The following is a 22,071-nucleotide window of genomic DNA, read 5'->3' as shown; positions in this document are numbered from 1 at the left end:
CAACCTCTCTTTCGTGTCGTCTGAGATTCCCAAAGATTGGAAAGCAGCTGCGGTCATCCCCCTCTTCAAAGGGGGGGACACTCTTGACCCAAACTGCTACAGACCTATATCTATCCTACCGTGCCTTTCTAAGGTCTTCGAAAGCCAAGTCAACAAACAGATTACCGACCATTTCGAATCTCACCATACCTTCTCTGCTATGCAATCTGGTTTCAGAGCTGGTCATGGGTGCACCCCAGCCACGCTCAAGGTCCTAAACGATATCTTAACCGCCATCGATAAGAAACATTACTGTGCAGCCGTATTCATTGATCTGGCCAAGGCTTTCGACTCTGTCAATCACCACATCCTCATCGGCAGACTCGACAGCCTTGGTTTTCTCAAATGATTGCCTCGCCTGGTTCACCAACTACTTCTCTGATAGAGTTCAGTGTGTGAAATCGGAGGGTCTGCTGTCCGGACCTCTGGCAGTCTCTATGGGGGTGCCACAGGGTTCAATTCTTGGACCGACTCTCTTCTCTGTATACATCAATGAGGTCGCTCTTGCTGCTGGTGAGTCCCTGATCCACCTCTACGCAGACGACACCATTCTGTATACTTCCGGCCCTTCTTTGGACACTGTGTTAACAACCCTCCAGGCAAGCTTCAATGCCATACAACTCTCCTTCCGTGGCCTCCAATTGCTCTTAAATACAAGTAAAACTAAATGCATGCTCTTCAACCGATCGCTACCTGCACCTACCCGCCTGTCCAACATCACTACTCTGGACGGCTCTGACTTAGAATACGTGGACAACTACAAATACTTAGGTGTCTGGTTAGACTGTAAACTCTCCTTCCAGACCCATATCAAACATCTCCAATCCAAAGTTAAATCTAGAATTGGCTTCCTATTTCGCAACAAAGCATCCTTCACTCATGCTGCCAAACATACCCTTGTAAAACTGACCATCCTACCAATCCTCGACTTTGGCGATGTCATTTACAAAATAGCCTCCAATACCCTACCCAACAAATTGGATGCAGTCTATCACAGTGCAATCCGTTTTATCACCAAAGCCCCATATACTACCCACCATTGCGACCTGTACGCTCTCGTTGGCTGGCCCTCGCTTCATACTCGTCGCCAAACCCACTGGCTCCATGTCATCTACAAGACCCTGCTAGGTAAAGTCCCCCCTTATCTCAGCTCGCTGGTCACCATAGCATCTCCCACCTGTAGCACACGCTCCAGCAGGTATATCTCTCTAGTCACCCCCAAAACCAATTATTTCTTTGGCTGCCTCTCCTCCCAGTTCTCTGCTGCCAATGACTGGAACGAACTACAAAAATCTCTGAAACTGGAAACACTTATCTCCCTCACTAGCTTTAAGCACCAACTGTCAGAGCAGCTCACAGATTACTGCACCTGTACATAGCCCACCTATAATTTAGCCCAAACAACTACCTCTTTCCCAACTGTATTTAATTTTAATTTATTTATTTATTTTGCTCCTTTGCACCCCATTATTTTTATTTCTACTTTGCACATTCTTCCATTGCAAAACTACCATTCCAGTGTTTTACTTGCTATATTGTATTTACTTTGCCATCATGGCCTTTTTTGCCTTTACCTCCCTTCTCACCTCATTTGCTCACATTGTATATAGACTTGTTTATACTGCATTATTGACTGTATGTTTGTTTACTCCATGTGTAACTCTGTGTCGTTTTATCTGTCGAACTGCTTTGCTTTATCTTGGCCAGGTCGCAATTGTAAATGAGAACTTGTTCTCAACTTGCCTACCTGGTTAAATAAAGGTAAAATAAATACAATTTAAATAAAATCTGACTGTAAGACTACAGAGGGTAGTGCGAACGGCCCAGTACATCACTGAGGCCAAGCTTCCTGCCATCCAGGACCTATATAATAGGCGGGATCAGAGGAAAGCCCAGAAAATTGTCAGAGACTCCAGTCACCCAAGTTATAGACTGTTTTCTCTGCTACCGCACAGTAAGAGGTACCGGAGCGCCAAGTCTAGAACCAAAAATCTCCTCAACAGCTTCTACCCCCAAGCCATAAGACTGCTGAACAATTCATAAAAATCGTCACCAGACAATTTACATTGCCCCTTCCCCTTTGAACTGCTACTCGCTGTTTATAATCTATGCATAGTCACTTCACCCCCATCTACATGTACAGATTACCTCAACTAACCTGTACCCCCGCACACAGACTTGGTACCGGTGCCCCCTGTATATAGCCTCCATACTGACTCTGTACCGGTACCCCCTGTATATAGCCTCCACACTGACTCGGTACCGGTACCCCCTGTATATAGCCTCCACATTGACTCGGTACCGGTACCCACTGTATATAGCCTCCACATTGACTCTGTACCGGTGCCCCCTGTATATAGCCTCCACATTGACTCTGTACCGGTGCCCCCTGTATATAGCCTCCACATTGACTCTGTACCGTAACACCCTGTATATAGCCTCCACACTGACTCTGTACCGTAACACCCTGTATATAGTCTCCACACTGACTCTGTACCGTAACACCCTGTATATGGCCTCCACACTGACTCTGTACCGTAACACCCTGTATATAGCCTCCACACTGACTCTGTACCGTAACACCCTGTATATAGCCTCCACATTGACTCTGTTCCGGTACCCCCTGTATATAGCCTCCACATTGACTCTGTACCGGTACCCCCTGTATATAGCCTCCACATTGACTCTGTACCGTAACACCCTGTATATGGCCTCCACACTGACTCTGTACCGTAACACCCTGTATATAGCCTCCACACTGACTCTGTACCGTAACACCCTGTATATAGCCTCCACATTGACTCTGTACCGGTACCCCCTGTATATAGCCTCCACATTGACTCTGTACCGGTACCCCCTGTATATAGCCTCCACATTGACTCTGTACCGGTACCCCCTGTATATAGCCTCCACATTGACTCTGTACCGGTACCCCCTGTATATAGCCTCCACATTGACTCGGTACCAGTACACCCTGTATATAGCCTCCACATTGACTCTGTACCGTAACACCCTGTATATAGCCTCCACATTGACTCTGTTCCAGTACTCCCTGTATATAGCCTCCACATTGACTCTGTACCGGTACCCCCTGTATATAGCCTCCACATTGACTCTGTACCAGTACCCCCTGTATATAGCCTCCACATTGACTCTGTACCAGTACCCCCTGTATATAGCCTCCACATTGACTCTGTACTGGTACCCCCTGTATATAGCCTCCACATTGACTCTGTACCGTAACTCCCTGTATATAGCCTCCACATTGACTCTGTACCGGTACCCCCTGTATATAGCCTCCACATTGACTCTGTACCGGTACCCTCTGTATATAGTCTCCACATTGACTCTGTACCGGTACCCCCTGTATATAGCCTCCACATTGACTCTGTACCGGTACTCCCTGTATATAGCCTCCACATTGACTCTGTACCGGTACCCTCTGTATATAGTCTCCACATTGACTCTGTACCAGTTCCCCCTGTATATAGCCTCCACATTGACTCTGTACCGGAACCCCCTGTATATAGTCTCCACATTGACTCTGTACCGTAACTCCCTGTATATAGCCTCCACATTGACTCTGTACCGTAACACCCTGTATATAGTCTCCACATTGACTCTGTACCGTATCTCCCTGTATATAGCCTCCACATTGACTCTGTACCGGTACACCCTGTATATAGCCTCCACATTGACTCTGTACTGGTACCCCCTGTATATAGCCTCCACATTGACTCTGTACCGTAACACCCTGTATATAGCCTCCACATTGACTCAGTACCGGTACCCCCTGTATATAGCCTCCACATTGACTCTGTACCGTAATACCCTGTATATAGCCTCCACATTGACTCTGTACCGTAATACCCTGTATATAGCCTCCACATTGACTCTGTACCGTAATACCCTGTATATAGCCTCCACATTGACTCTGTACCGTAATACCCTGTATATAGCCTCCACATTGACTCAGTACCGTAATACCCTGTATATAGCCTCCACATTGACTCTGTACCGTAATACCCTGTATATAGCCTCCACATTGACTCTGTACCGGTACCCCCTGTATATAGCCTCCACATTGACTCTGTACCGGTACCCCCTGTATATAACCTCCACATTGACTCTGTACCGTAATACCCTGTATATAGTCTCCACATTGACTCTGTACCGGTACACCCTGTATATAGCCTCCACATTGACTCTGTACCGGTACCCCCTGTATATAGCCTCCACATTGACTCAGTACCGGAACACCCTGTATATAGCCTCCACATTGACTCTGTACCGTAACACCCTGTATATAGCCTCCACATTGACTCAGTACCGGAACACCCTGTATATAGCCTCCACATAGACTCTGTACCGTAACACCCTGTATATAGCCTCCACATTGACTCTGTACCGTAATACCCTGTATATAGCCTCCACATAGACTCTGTACCCGTACACCCTGTATATAGCCTCCACATTGACTCTGTACCGGTACCCCCTGTATATAGCCTCCACATTGACTCTGTACCGGTACCCCCTGTATATAGCCTCCACATTGACTCTGTACCGGTACCCCCTGTATATAGCCTCCACATTGACTCTGTACCGGTACCCCCTGTATATAGCCTCCACATTGACTCTGTACCGTAATACCCTGTATATAGTCTCCACATTGACTCTGTACCGGTACACCCTGTATATAGCCTCCACATTGACTCTGTACCGGTACCCCCTGTATATAGCCTCCACATTGACTCAGTACCGGAACACCCTGTATATAGCCTCCACATTGACTCTGTACCGTAACACCCTGTATATAGCCTCCACATTGACTCAGTACCGGAACACCCTGTATATAGCCTCCACATAGACTCTGTACCGTAACACCCTGTATATAGCCTCCACATAGACTCTGTACCGTAACACCCTGTATATAGCCTCCACATTGACTCTGTACCGTAATACCCTGTATATAGCCTCCACATAGACTCTGTACCCGTACACCCTGTATATAGCCTCCACATTGACTCTGTACCGGTACCCCCTGTATATAGCCTCCACATTGACTCTGTACCGGTACCCCCTGTATATAGCCTCCACATTGACTCTGTTCCGGTACCCCCTGTATATAGCCTCCACATTGACTCTGTACCGGTACCCCCTGTATATAGCCTCCACATTGACTCTGTACCGGTACCCCCTGTATATAGCCTCCACATTGATTCTGTACCGGTACCCCCTGTATATAGCCTCCACATTGACTCTGTACCGGTACCCCCTGTATATAGTCTCCACATTGACTCTGTACCGGTACCCCCTGTATATAGCCTCCACATTGACTCTGTACCGGTACCCCCTGTATATAGCCTCCACATTGACTCTGTACCGGTACCCCCTGTATATAGTCTCCACATTGACTCTGTACCGGTACCCCCTGTATATAGTCTCCACATTGACTCTGTACCGGTACCCCCTGTATATAGCCTCCACATTGACTCTGTACCGGTACCCTCTGTATATAGCCTCCACATTGACTCAGTACCGTAATACCCTGTATATAGTCTCCACATTGACTCTGTACCGTAACACCCTGTATATAGTCTCCACATTGACTCTGTACCGGTACCCCCTGTATATAGCCTCCACATTGACTCTGTACCGTAACTCCCTGTATATAGCCTCCACATTGACTCTGTACCGGTACCCCCTGTATATAGCCTCCACATTGACTCTGTACCGGTACCCCCTGTATATAGCCTCCACATTGACTCTGTACCGGTACCCCCTGTATATAGCCTCCACATTGACTCTGTACCAGTACCCCCTGTATATAGCCTCCACATTGACTCTGTACCGGTACCCCCTGTATATAGCCTCCACATTGACTCTGTACCGTAACACCCTGTATATAGCCTCCACATTGACTCTGTACCGGTACCCCCTGTATATAGCCTCCACATTGACTCTGTACCGGTACCCCCTGTATATAGCCTCCACATTGACTCTGTACCGGTACCCCCTGTATATAGCCTCCACATTGACTCTGTACCGGTACCCCCTGTATATAGCCTCCACATTGACTCTGTACCCCCCTGTATATAGCCTCCACATTGACTCTGTACCGGTACCCCCTGTATATAGCCTCCACATTGACTCTGTACCGGTACCCCCTGTATATAGCCTCCACATTGACTCTGTACCCCCTGTATATAGCCTCCACATTGACTCTGTACCGGTACCCCCTGTATATAGTCTCCACATTGACTCTGTACTGGTACCCCCTGTATATAGCCTCCACATTGACTCAGTACCGGTACCCCCTGTATATAGCCTCCACATTGACTCTGTACCGTAACACCCTGTATATAGTCTCCACATTGACTCTGTACCGTAACACCCTGTATATAGCCTCCACATTGACTCTGTACCGTAACACCCTGTATATAGCCTCCACATATACTCTGTACCGTAATACCCTGTATATAGCCTCCACATTGACTCTGTACCAGTACTCCCTGTATATAGCCTCCACATTGACTCTGTACCGGTACCCCCTGTATATAGCCTCCACATTGACTCTGTACCGGTACCCCCTGTATATAGCCTCCACATTGACTCTGTACCGGTACCCCCTGTATATAGCCTCCACATTGACTCTGTACCGGTACCCCCTGTATATAGCCTCCACATTGACTCTGTACCGTAATACCCTGTATATAGTCTCCACATTGACTCTGTACCGGTACCCCCTGTATATAGCCTCCACATTGACTCTGTACCAGTACCCCCTGTATATAGCCTCCACATTGACTCTGTACCGGTACCCCCTGTATATAGCCTCCACATTGACTCTGTACCGGTACCCCCTGTATATAGCCTCCACATTGACTCTGTACCAGTACCCCCTGTATATAGTCTCCACATTGACTCTGTACTGGTACCCCTGTATATAGCCTCCACATTGACTCTGTACCAGTACCCCCTGTATATAGCCTCCACATTGACTCTGTACCGGTACCCCCTGTATATAGCCTCCACATTGACTCTGTACCGGTACCCCCTGTATATAGCCTCCACATTGACTCTGTACCGGTACCCCCTGTATATAGCCTCCACATTGACTCTGTACCGGTACCCCCTGTATATAGCCTCCACATTGACTCTGTACCGGTACTCCCTGTATATAGCCTCCACATTGACTCTGTACCGGTACCCCCTGTATATAGCCTCCACATTGACTCTGTACTGGTACCCCCTGTATATAGCCTCCACATTGACTCTGTACCGGTACCCCCTGTATAGAGCCTCCACAATGACTCTGTACCGGTACCCCCTGTATATAGCCTCCACATTGACTCTGTACCGGTACCCCCTGTATATAGCCTCCACATTGACTCTGTACCGGTACCCTCTGTATATAGCCTCCACATTGACTCTGTACCGGTACCCCCTGTATATAGCCTCCACATTGACTCTGTACCGGAACCCCCTGTATATAGTCTCCACATTGACTCTGTACTGGTACCCCCTGTATATAGCCTCCACATTGACTCTGTACCGGTACCCCCTGTATAGAGCCTCCACAATGACTCTGTACCGGTACCCCCTGTATATAGCCTCCACATTGACTCTGTACCGGTACCCCCTGTATATAGCCTCCACATTGACTCTGTACCGGTACCCTCTGTATATAGCCTCCACATTGACTCTGTACCGGTACCCCCTGTATATAGCCTCCACATTGACTCTGTACCGGAACCCCCTGTATATAGTCTCCACATTGACTCTGTACTGGTACCCCCTGTATATAGCCTCCACATTGACTCTGTACCGGTACCCCCTGTATAGAGCCTCCACAATGACTCTGTACCGGTACCCCCTGTATATAGCCTCCACATTGACTCTGTACCGGTACCCCCTGTATATAGCCTCCACATTGACTCTGTACCGGTACCCCCTGTATATAGTCTCCACATTGACTCTGTACCAGTACACCCTGTATATAACCTCCACATTGACTCGGTACCAGTACCCCCTGTATATAGCCTCCACATTGACTCGGTACCAGTACACCCTGTATATAGTCTTGTTATTGTTATGTTACTTTTATAATCTTTTATTTTAGTCTACTTGGTAAATATTTTCTTCTTCTTGAACTGCACTGTTGGTTAAGGGCTTGTAAGTAAACATTTCACGGTGAAGTCTACACTTGTTGTATTCATGTGACAACGGATTTGATTTGACATGCCCGTCAGGGTCCTGGTTAGCCGGTAATAGGCTTTGGCCGATCCAAAAATAGAAATGCCGATGAATAAAATTGGTGCTGGCCAATTGTCCAGGTGAAGAAGAAAAAAATACCATTGTGAAATAATGTTTACATTTGATGTAAATACCAGTCAATGTAAATCAATTTAACTGGTCATGCTCATCGGTCAATAGGAACATTTGCATAATTTAGTGGAATTATATTGTCTCATGCGTACAGTATATTCGTTATGTATCTTATCACACGGGTACAGCACACAGATACAGAGCCTTCGAGCAGGAAATATGTCAGACAGCAGGAGAGCTGTTGCTACAGCATCTCAAAGAGCAACGGAAGGCAGGCTTCCTCAGAGTGTCACACACCACTTTGCAATGAGCTGGAGGCAGTATGCATTTAGTTTAGTTGGAAACCTGAAGGTTTCACTACACATTATGAGACATGTCTTACATTGCTTGTAAGTAGCCTAGCTACTCGCCTATTGGTTTTCAAATCAACTTTCTTTCATCGTGGAGGCAATTATTTGATGTCAACTTTCTTTTATTGTCCAGTATCCAAAAGAACAGTCCTAGTCATATTAACAACCCATGCTAGTTGTTGATAATCCCTGTCATATTAACAACCATGCTAGTTGTTGATAATCCCTGTCATATTAACAACCCATGCTAGTTGTTGATAATCGCAGTCATATTAACAACCCATGCTAGTTGTTGATAATCCCAGTCATATTAACAACCCATGCTAGTTGTTGATAATCGCAGTCATATTAACAACCCATGCTAGTTGTTGATAATCCCAGTCATATTAACAACCCATGCTAGTTGTTGATAATCCCAGTCATATTAACAACCCATGCTAGTTGTTGATAATCGCAGTCATATTAACAACCCATGCTAGTTGTTGATAATCCCAGTCATATTAACAACCCATGCTAGTTGTTGATAATCCCAGGCATATTAGTAACCCATGATAATCCCAATCATGCTAGTTGTTGATAATCCAAGTCATATTATCAGATATTTCCATCTGTCATGTGCAGTGTACCTTTGACAAGTGTTTTCCTGCTAATTGCATAATGGAAGGAACATTTGTATATGTGGCCTGCTGCCTTGTGCGCAATGCTGTGCTTTAAATTAAATAATGGTTCATCAACCTTATTATCTAAATGTTCTGAGCTGTTGTATCAGACTCATTGCTTTTTAATGTTGTGTTTTTATGAAGTCTAGGCCTACTGGTTGATTGAATTTGGGATTTATCTCCTACAACTGTCCCAGAGTCTGTTTGTTTCTTTGTCGCACAGAATGACAAGCTGGCCAATAGAACAGGTTAACTTTTCTGCTATAGTAGATTGACAGGCTAGTGATTTGGCTGTTCGTTACTCATGTTGTTGGCTGTTAATGTGGACGGTTGTTCTAACACGTTCAAATCCGCTTCAGAATTCGTAAAGAAGACACGCACATCGTTGCATCCTGGACTAGCATTTTCTGCTAATATTAATTACCATTATCTAAATGTGATTTCTGAACACCGTGGGTGGACGCCCTAATCAGGTTCCACACCTGCATATGGTTCCAGTACATTTCTCAAAATGTCCTCCTCATTAAAATGCTGCCGGTCAAATGACTGACCCCACATTTTCCTAACAGTATCCCTGACGTCTGTGTATGTGTGTGGTGTGTGTGTGTGTGTGTGTTGTCTTTGTCCGTGTGTGTGTGTGTGTGTGTGTTGTGTCTGTGTGTTGTTTTTGTCCGTTTGTGTGTGTGTGTGTTGTCTTTGTCCGTGTGTGTGTGTGTGCTGTGTCTGTGTGTTGTCTTTGTCCGTTTGTGTGTATTGTATTGTGTGTGTGATTGACCCCCCCCCCAGGCCTCCCCCTGGATATGCTCCGCTGTGAGAGTCTGCTGCATCTGATTGGTCCGTGTGTAATTGGTCCGTGTGTAATTGGTCCGTGTGTGATTGACCCCCCCCCCCCAGGCCTCCCCCTGGATATGCTCCGCTGTGAGAGTCTGCTGGGTCTAGACCAGGCCACCTGCAGCCGTGTCCTCAACAAGAACTACAAACTACTGGTCTCCATGGCACCGCTCAGCAACGAGATACGACCTATCAGCAGCTGCACGCCTCAGGTACACACTGGTCCCTCTTCACAGACCGCAGGCAACGCTGACTGCTCCTCTGTGACTGACTAGGGCCTGTTGAGATTGTGTGTGTGTGTGTGTGTGTGTGTGTGTGTGTGTGTGTGTGTGTGTGTGTGTGTGTGTGTGTGTGTGTGTGTGTGTGTGTGTGTGTGTGTGTGAGCACTGGTCACCATGCTCTAAGACTGCTCCAGAACACACACACACAACAGGTCTGGGGATTCACACTCATTCAGACTGGAAAGCAGTTTGTCCTGGACAGACTCCAGTCTGGTATCTGACTGACAGAGAGCAACTACAGTGCACTTGTCATTTTTCCTATTTTGTTGCCTTACAACCTGGAATTAAAATAGATTTTTGGGGGGGTTTGTATCATTTGATTTACACAACATGCCAACCACTTTGAAGATGCAAAATATGTTTTATTGTGAAACAAACAAGAAAAAAAACTGAATTTGAGCGTGCGTAACTTTTCACCCTCCCAAAGTCAATACTTTGTAGAGCCACCTTTTGCAGCAATTCAAGCTGCAAGTCTCTTGGGGTATGTCTCTATAAGTTTGGCACATCTAGCCACTGGATGGGTTCAGCTGGTGTACAGAGATCTTTAAGTCAGACCCACAGATTCTCAATTGGATTGAGGTCTGGGCTTTAACTAGGCCATTCCAAGACATTTAAATGTTTCCCCTTAAACCACTCGAGTGTTACTTCAGCAGTATGCTTAGGGTCATTGTCCTGCTGGAAGGTGAACCTCCGTCCCAGTCTCAAATCTCTGGAAGACTGAAACAGGTTTCCCTCAAGAATAATGCAAACATGTTTGCTTTTTTTCTTATTTCAGCAATGGCTTTTTTCTGGCCACTCTTCCGTAAAGCCCAGCTCTGTGGAGTACAGCTTCAAGTGGTCCTATGGACAGATACTCCAATCTCTTCCATAAAGCCCAGCTCTGTGGAGTACAGCTTCAAGTGGTCCTATGGACAGATACTCCAATCTCTTCCATAAAGCCCAGCTCTGTGGAGTACAGCTTCAAGTGGTCCTATGGACAGATACTCCAATCTCTTCCATAAAGCCCAGCTCTGTGGAGTACAGCTTCAAGTGGTCCTATGGACAGATACTCCAATCTCTTCCATAAAGCCCAGCTCTGTGGAGTACAGCTTCAAGTGGTCCTATGGACAGATACTCCCATCTCTTCCATAAAGCCCAGCTCTGTGGAGTACAGCTTCAAGTGGTCCTATGGACAGATACTCCCATCTCTTCCATAAAGCCCAGCTCTGTGGAGTACAGCTTCAAGTGGTCCTATGGACAGATACTCCCATCTCTTCCCTAAAGCCCAGCTCTGTGGAGTACAGCTTCAAGTGGTCCTATGGACAGATACTCCCATCTCTTCCCTAAAGCCCAGCTCTGTGGAGTACAGCTTCAAGTGGTCCTATGGACAGATACTCCCATCTCTTCCATAAAGCCCAGCTCTGTGGAGTACAGCTTCAAGTGGTCCTATGGACAGATACTCCCATCTCTTCCCTAAAGCCCAGCTCTGTGGAGTACAGCTTCAAGTGGTCCTATGGACAGATACTCCCATCTCTTCCCTAAAGCCCAGCTCTGTGGAGTACAGCTTCAAGTGGTCCTATGGACAGATACTCCAATCTCTTCCATAAAGCCCAGCTCTGTGGAGTACAGCTTCAAGTGGTCCTATGGACAGATACTCCAATCTCTTCCCTAAAGCCCAGCTCTGTGGAGTACAGCTTCAAGTGGTCCTATGGACAGATACTCCAATCTCTTCCCTAAAGCCCAGCTCTGTGGAGTACAGCTTCAAGTGGTCCTATGGACAGATACTCCCATCTCTTCCATAAAGCCCAGCTCTGTGGAGTACAGCTTCAAGTGGTCCTATGGACAGATACTCCAATCTCTTCCATAAAGCCCAACTCTGTGGAGTACAGCTTCAAGTGGTCCTATGGACAGATACTCCAATCTCTTCCATAAAGCCCAACTCTGTGGAGTACAGCTTCAAGTGGTCCTATGGACAGATACTCCAATCTCTTCCATAAAGCCCAACTCTGTGGAGTACAGCTTCAAGTGGTCCTATGGACAGATACTCCAATCTCTTCCATAAAGCCCAGCTCTGTGGAGTACAGCTTCAAGTGGTCCTATGGACAGATACTCCAATCTCTTCCATAAAGCCCAGCTCTGTGGAGTACAGCTTCAAGTGGTCCTATGGACAGATACTCCAATCTCTTCCATAAAGCCCAACTCTGTGGAGTACGGCTTCAAGTGGTCCTATGGACAGATACTCCAATCTCTTCCATAAAGCCCAGCTCTGTGGAGTACAGCTTCAAGTGGTCCTATGGACAGATACTCCAATCTCTTCTGTGGAGCTTTGCACCTACTTCAGGGTTATCTTTGGTCTCTTTGTTGCCTCTCTGATTAATGCCCTCTTTGCCTGGTCCGTGAGTTTTGGTGGGTGGCCCTCTCTTGACAGGTTTGTTGTGGTGCCATATTCTTTCAATTTTTTTGTAATGAATTTATGTTCAAAGTTTCTGATATTTTTCTATAACCCAACCCTGATCTGTACTTCTCCACAACTTTGTCCCTGACCTGTTTGGAGAGCTCCTTGTTCTTCATGGTGCCACTTGCTTAGTGGTGTTGCAGACTCTGGGGCCTAACAGAACAGGTCTATATATACTGAGATCATGTGACAGATCATGTGACACTTAGATTGCACACAGGTGGACTTTATTTAACTAGTAATGTGACTTCTGAAGGTAATTGGTTGCACCAGATCTTATTTAGGGGCTTCATAGTAAAGGGGAGAATACATATGAACGCACCACTTTTCAGTTTTTAATATATATATATTTTTTAAGTAATTTTTTAAATTTCACTTAATCAATTTTGTGTATGTCCATTACATTAAATCCAAATAAACATCCATTTAAATTAGAGCTATACAGCTATACAGCTATACAGCTATACAGCTACAGAACTATACAGCTATACAGCTACAGAACTATACAGCTACAGAACTATACAGCTACAGAACTATACAGCTACAGAACTATACAGCTACAGAACTATACAGCTACAGAACTATACAGCTACAGAACTATACAGCTATACAGCTACAGAACTATACAGCTATACAGCTACAGAACTATACAGCTACAGAACTATACAACTATACAGCTACAGAACTATACAGCTATACAGCTACAGAACTATACAGCTACAGAACTATACAGCTACAGAACTATACAGCTATAGAACTATACAGCTATACAGCTACAGAACTATACAGCTATACAGCTACAGAACTATACAGCTACAGAACTATACAGCTACAGAACTATACAGCTATACAACTATAGAGAAATACAGAACTATACAACTACAGAACTATACAGCTATACAGCTACAGAACTATACAGCTATACAGCTACAGAACTATACAACTACAGAACTATACAGCTATAGAACTATACAGCTACAGAACTATACAGCTACAGAACTATACAGCTATAGAACTATACAGCTATAGAACTATACAGCTATACAGCTACAGAACTATACAACTACAGAACTATACAGCTATAGAACTATACAGCTATAGAACTATACAGCTACAGAACTATACAACTACAGAACTATACAGCTACAGAACTATACAGCTACAGAACTATACAGCTATACAGCTATAGAACTATACAGCTATACAGCTATAGAACTATACAGCTACAGAACTATACAGCTACAGAACTATACAGCTACAGAACTATACAACTACAGAACTATACAGCTACAGAACTATACAGCTACAGAACTATACAGCTACAGAACTATACAACTACAGAACTATACAGCTATAGAACTATACAGCTATAGAACTATACAGCTACAGAACTATACAGCTACAGAACTATACAGCTACAGAACTATACAGCTATAGAACTATACAACTACAGAACTATACAACTACAGAACTATACAGCTATAGAACTATACAGCTACAGAACTATACAACTACAGAACTATACAGCTATAGAACTATACAGCTACAGAACTATACAGCTATACAGCTACAGAACTATACAGCTATACAGTTACAGAACTATACAGCTATAGAACTATAGAACTATACAGCTATAGAACTATACAGCTATAGAACTATACAGCTACAGAACTATACAGCTACAGAACTATACAGCTACAGAACTATACAGCTACAGAACTATACAGCTACAGAGCTATACAGCTATAGAGCTACAGAACTATACAGCTATACAGCTACAGAACTATACAGCTATAGAACTATACAGCTATAGAACTATACAGCTATAGAACTATACAGCTATACAGCTACAGAACTATACAACTACAGAACTATACAGCTATAGAACTATACAGCTATAGAACTATACAGCTACAGAACTATACAACTACAGAACTATACAGCTACAGAACTATACAGCTACAGAACTATACAGCTATACAGCTATAGAACTATACAGCTATACAGCTATAGAACTATACAGCTACAGAACTATACAGCTACAGAACTATACAGCTACAGAACTATACAGCTACAGAACTATACAGCTACAGAACTATACAGCTATAGAACTATACAACTACAGAACTATACAGCTATAGAACTATACAGCTACAGAACTATACAGCTACAGAACTATACAGCTACAGAACTATACAGCTATAGAACTATACAACTACAGAACTATACAACTACAGAACTATACAACTACAGAACTATACAGCTACAGAACTATACAACTACAGAACTATACAGCTATAGAACTATACAGCTACAGAACTATACAGCTATACAGCTACAGAACTATACAGCTATACAGCTACAGAACTATACAGCTATAGAACTATAGAACTATACAGCTATAGAACTATACAGCTATAGAACTATACAGCTACAGAACTATACAGCTACAGAACTATACAGCTACAGAACTATACAGCTACAGAACTATACAGCTACAGAGCTATACAGCTATAGAGCTACAGAACTATACAGCTATACAGCTACAGAACTATACAGCTACAGAACTATACAGCTACAGAACTATACAGCTACAGAACTATACAGCTACAGAACTATACAGCTACAGAGCTATACAGCTATAGAGCTACAGAACTATACAGCTATACAGCTACAGAACTATACAGCTATAGAACTATACAGCTATAGAACTATACAGCTATAGAACTATACAGCTATACAGCTACAGAACTATACAACTACAGAACTATACAGCTATAGAACTATACAGCTATAGAACTATACAGCTACAGAACTATACAACTACAGAACTATACAGCTACAGAACTATACAGCTACAGAACTATACAGCTATACAGCTATAGAACTATACAGCTATACAGCTATAGAACTATACAGCTACAGAACTATACAGCTACAGAACTATACAGCTACAGAACTATACAGCTACAGAACTATACAGCTACAGAACTATACAGCTATAGAACTATACAACTACAGAACTATACAGCTATAGAACTATACAGCTACAGAACTATACAGCTACAGAACTATACAGCTACAGAACTATACAGCTATAGAACTATACAACTACAGAACTATACAACTACAGAACTATACAACTACAGAACTATACAGCTACAGAACTATACAACTACAGAACTATACAGCTATAGAACTATACAGCTACAGAACTATACAGCTATACAGCTACAGAACTATACAGCTATACAGCTACAGAACTATACAGCTATAGAACTATAGAACTATACAGCTATAGAACTATACAGCTATAGAACTATACAGCTACAGAACTATACAGCTACAGAACTATACAGCTACAGAACTATACAGCTACAGAACTATACAGCTACAGAGCTATACAGCTATAGAGCTACAGAACTATACAGCTATACAGCTACAGAACTATACAGCTACAGAACTATACAGCTACAGAACTATACAGCTACAGAACTATACAGCTATAGAACTATACAGCTACAGAACTATACAGCTACAGAACTATACAGCTACATAACTATACAGCTATAGAACTATACAGCTACAGAACTATACAGCTACAGAACTATACAGCTATACAGCTACAGATCTATACAACTACAGAACTATACAGCTATAGAACTATACAGCTACAGAACTATACAGCTACAGAACTATACAGCTACAGAACTATACAGCTACAGAACTATACAGCTATAGAGCTACAGAACTATACAGCTACAGAACTATAAGCTACAGAACTATACATACAGCTACAGAACTATACAGCTACAGAACTATACAGCTATACAGCTACAGAACTATACAACTATAGAGCTACAGAACTATACAGCTATAGAACTATACAGCTACAGAACTATACAGCTACAGAACTATACAGCTATACAGCTACAGAACTATACAGCTACAGAACTATACAGCTACAGAACTATACAGCTATACAGCTACAGAACTATACAGCTATAGAACTATACAGCTATACAGCTACAGAACTATACAGCTACAGAACTATACAGCTACAGAACTATACAGCTACAGAACTACACAGCTATACAGCTACAGAACTATACAGCTACAGAACTACACAGCTACAGAACTATACAGCTATAGAACTATACAGCTATACAGCTACAGAACTATACAGTTACAGATCTATACAGCTACAGAACTATACAGCTATACAGCTACAGAACTATACAGCTACAGAACTATACAGCTATACAGCTACAGAACTATACAGCTATACAGCTACAGAACTATACAGCTACAGAACTATACAGCTACAGAACTATACAGCTATAGAACTATACAGCTATACAGCTACAGAACTATACAGCTACAGAACTATACAGCTACAGAACTATACAGCTATACAGCTACAGAACTATACAACTACAGAACTATACAGCTACAGAACTATACAGCTATACAGCTACAGAACTATACAGCTATACAGCTACAGAACTATACAGCTATACAACTATAGAGAAATACAGCTATACATCTATACAGCTATACAGCTACAGAACCATACAGCTATACAGCTACAGAACTATACAGCTACAGAACTATACAGCTACAGAACTATACAACTATAGAACTATACAGCTACAGAACTATACAGCTACAGAACTATACAGCTACAGAACTATACAGCTATACAGCTACAGAACTATACAGCTATACAGCTACAGAACTATACAGCTACAGAACTATACAGCTACAGAACTATACAACTATAGAACTATACAGCTACAGAACTATACAGCTACAGAACTATACAGCTACAGAACTATACAGCTATACAGCTACAGAACTATACAGCTACAGAACTATACAGCTACAGAACTATACAGCTATAGAACTATACAGCTACAGAACTATACAGCTATACAGCTACAGAACTATACAGCTACAGAACTACACAGCTATAGAACTACACAGCTATAGAACTACACAGCTATAGAACTACACAGCTACAGAACTACACAGCTACAGAACTACACAGCTACAGAACTACACAGCTACAGAACTATACAGCTACAGAACTATACAGCTATAGAACTACAGAACTACACAGCTACAGAACTATACAGCTACAGAACTATACAGCTACAGAACTATACAGCTATAGAACTACAGAACTGTACAGCTACAGAACTATACAACTATAGAGCTACAGAACTATAGAGCTACAGAGCTATACAGCTACAGAACTATACAACTATATAACTACAGAACTGTACAGCTACAGAACTATACAACTATAGAGCTACAGAACTATAGAGCTATAGAGCTACAGAGCTATACAGCTACAGAACTATACAACTATATAACTACAGAACTGTACAGCTACAGAACTATACAACTATAGAGCTACAGAACTATACAACTACAGAACTATACAGCTATACAGCTACAGAGCTATACAGCTATACAGCTACAGAGCTATACAGCTACAGAACTATACAGCTATACAGCTACAGAACTATACAGCTACAGAACTATACAGCTATACAGCTACAGAACTATACAGCTACAGAACTATACAGCTACAGAACTATACAGCTATAGAACTATACAGCTATACAGCTACAGAACTATACAGCTACAGAACTATACAGCTACAGAACTATACAGCTACATCTATAGAACTATAGAGCTACAGAATTATACAACTACAGAACTATACAGCTATACAGCTACAGAGCTATACAGCTACAGAGCTATACAGCTATAGAACTATACAACTACAGAACTATACAGCTATAGAACTATACAGCTACAGAACTATACAGCTATAGAACTATACAGCTACAGAACTATACAGCTACAGAACTATACAGCTACAGAACTATACAACTATACAGCTACAGAACTATACAGCTATAGAACTATACAGCTACAGAACTATACAGCTATAGAACTATACAGCTATAGAACTATACAGCTATAGAACTATACAGCTACAGAACTATACAGCTATAGAACTATACAGCTATAGAACTATACAGCTACCGAACTATACAGCTATAGAACTATACAGCTACAGAACTATACAGCTACAGAACTATACAGCTATACAGCTACAGAACTATACAACTATAGAGCTACAGAACTATACAGCTATAGAACTATACAGCTACAGAACTATACAACTACAGAACTATACAGCTACAGAACTATACAGCTACAGAACTATACAGCTACAGAACTATACAGCTATACAGCTACAGAACTATACAGCTACAGAACTATACAGCTATAGAACTATACAGCTATACAGCTACAGAACTATACAGCTACAGAACTACACAGCTATACAGCTACAGAACTATACAGCTACAGAACTATACAGCTACAGAACTACACAGCTACAGAACTATACAGCTATAGAACTATACAGCTATACAGCTACAGAACTATACAGCTACAGATCTATACAGCTACAGAACTATACAGCTATACAGCTACAGAACTATACAGCTACAGAACTATACAGCTATACAGCTACAGAACTATACAGCTATACAGCTACAGAACTATACAGCTACAGAACTATACAGCTACAGAACTATACAGCTATAGAACTATACAGCTATACAGCTACAGAACTATACAGCTACAGAACTATACAGCTACAGAACTATACAGCTATACAGCTACAGAACTATACAACTACAGAACTATACAGCTACAGAACTATACAGCTATACAGCTACAGAACTATACAGCTATACAGCTACAGAACTATACAGCTATACAACTATAGAGAAATACAGCTATACATCTATACAGCTATACAGCTACAGAACCATACAGCTATACAGCTACAGAACTATACAGCTACAGAACTATACAGCTACAGAACTATACAGCTACAGAACTATACAACTATAGAACTATACAGCTACAGAACTATACAGCTACAGAACTATACAGCTACAGAACTATACAGCTATACAGCTACAGAACTATACAGCTACAGAACTATACAGCTATACAGCTACAGAACTATACAGCTACAGAACTATACAGCTACAGAACTATACAACTATAGAACTATACAGCTATACAGCTACAGAACTATACAGCTACAGAACTATACAGCTACAGAACTATACAGCTATACAGCTACAGAACTATACAGCTACAGAACTATACAGCTATACAGCTACAGAACTATACAGCTATACAGCTACAGAACTACACAGCTATACAGCTACAGATCTATACAGCTACAGAACTATACAGCTATACAGCTACAGAACTATACAGCTATACAGCTACAGAACTATACAGCTACAGAACTATACAGCTATAGAACTATACAGCTACAGAACTATACAGCTATACAGCTACAGAACTATACAGCTACAGAACTATACAGCTACAGATCTATACAGCTACAGAACTATACAGCTACAGAACTACACAGCTACAGAACTACACAGCTAAAGAACTACACAGCTATAGAACTACACAGCTATAGAACTACACAGCTATAGAACTACACAGCTATAGAACTACACAGCTACAGAACTACACAGCTACAGAACTACACAGCTATAGACCTACACAGCTACAGAACTATACAGCTACAGAACTATACAGCTATAGAACTACAGAACTACACAGCTACAGAACTATACAGCTACAGAACTATACAGCTACAGAACTATACAGCTATAGAACTACAGAACTGTACAGCTACAGAACTATACAACTATAGAGCTACAGAACTATAGAGCTATAGAGCTACAGAGCTATACAGCTACAGAACTATACAACTATATAACTACAGAACTGTACAGCTACAGAACTATACAACTATAGAGCTACAGAACTATACAACTACAGAACTATACAGCTATACAGCTACAGAGCTATACAGCTATACAGCTACAGAACTATACAGCTACAGAACTATACAGCTATACAGCTACAGAACTATACAGCTACAGAACTATACAGCTACAGAACTATACAGCTATAGAACTATACAGCTATACAGCTACAGAACTATACAGCTACAGAACTATACAGCTACAGAACTATACAGCTACATCTATAGAACTATAGAACTACAGAATTATACAACTACAGAACTATACAGCTATACAGCTACAGAGCTATACAGCTACAGAGCTATACAGCTATAGAACTATACAACTACAGAACTATACAGCTATAGAACTATACAGCTACAGAACTATACAGCTATAGAACTATACAGCTACAGAGCTATACAGCTACAGAACTATACAGCTACAGAACTATACAGCTATAGAACTATACAGCTACAGAACTATACAGCTATAGAACTATACAGCTACAGAACTATACAGCTATAGAACTATACAGCTGCAGAACCAAACAGCTATACAGCTACAGAACTATACAGCTACAGAACTATACAGCTATAGAACTATACAGCTACAGAACTATACAGCTACAGAACCAAACAGCTATACAGCTACAGAACTATACAGCTACAGAACTATACAGCTACAGAGCTATACAGCTATAGAACTATACAGCTACATCTATAGAACTATAGAGCTACAGAACTATACAGCTACAGAACTATACAGCTACAGAACTATGCAGCTACAGAGCTATACAGCTACATCTATAGAACTATACAACTATAGAGCTACAGAACTATAGAGCTATAGAGCTACAGAACTATACAGCTACAGAACTATACAGCTACAGAACTATACAGCTACAGAGCTATACAGCTACATCTATAGAACTATACAACTATAGAGCTACAGAACTATAGAGCTATAGAACTATACAGCTACAGAGCTATACAGCTACAGAACTATACAACTATATAACTACAGAACTATACAGCTACAGAACTATACAGCTACAGAACTATACAGCTACAGAACTATACAGCTATACAGCTACAGAACTATACAGCTACAGAACTATACAGCTATACAGCTACAGAATATACAGCTATACAGCTACAGAACTATACAGCTACAAAACTATACAGCTACAGAACTATACAGCTACAGAACTATACAGCTACATCTATAGAGCTATACAGCTATAGAGCTACAGAGCTATACAGCTACAGAATATACAGC

General features: G+C 42.2%; 1 protein-coding gene across 3 annotated transcripts in view; it reads left to right on the top strand.

Moving 5' to 3' along the window:
• fam91a1 (family with sequence similarity 91 member A1) overlaps positions 1-22,071 on the top strand; it is a 112,545-nt gene that overhangs the window by 60,909 nt on the left and 29,565 nt on the right. For all 3 annotated transcript variants that reach the window (XM_031789146.1, XM_031789145.1, XM_031789144.1), the window contains one exon: positions 10,271-10,419. In XM_031789146.1, the coding sequence (XP_031645006.1) occupies positions 10,271-10,419 (149 nt within the window). The remainder of the gene's footprint in view (positions 1-10,270; positions 10,420-22,071) is intronic.

The sequence above is a fragment of the Oncorhynchus kisutch genome, linkage group LG14, assembly GCF_002021735.2.
Source record: "Oncorhynchus kisutch isolate 150728-3 linkage group LG14, Okis_V2, whole genome shotgun sequence".
Classification (NCBI taxonomy): domain Eukaryota; kingdom Metazoa; phylum Chordata; class Actinopteri; order Salmoniformes; family Salmonidae; genus Oncorhynchus; species Oncorhynchus kisutch.
This window is presented reverse-complemented; position numbering and strand designations above follow the sequence as displayed.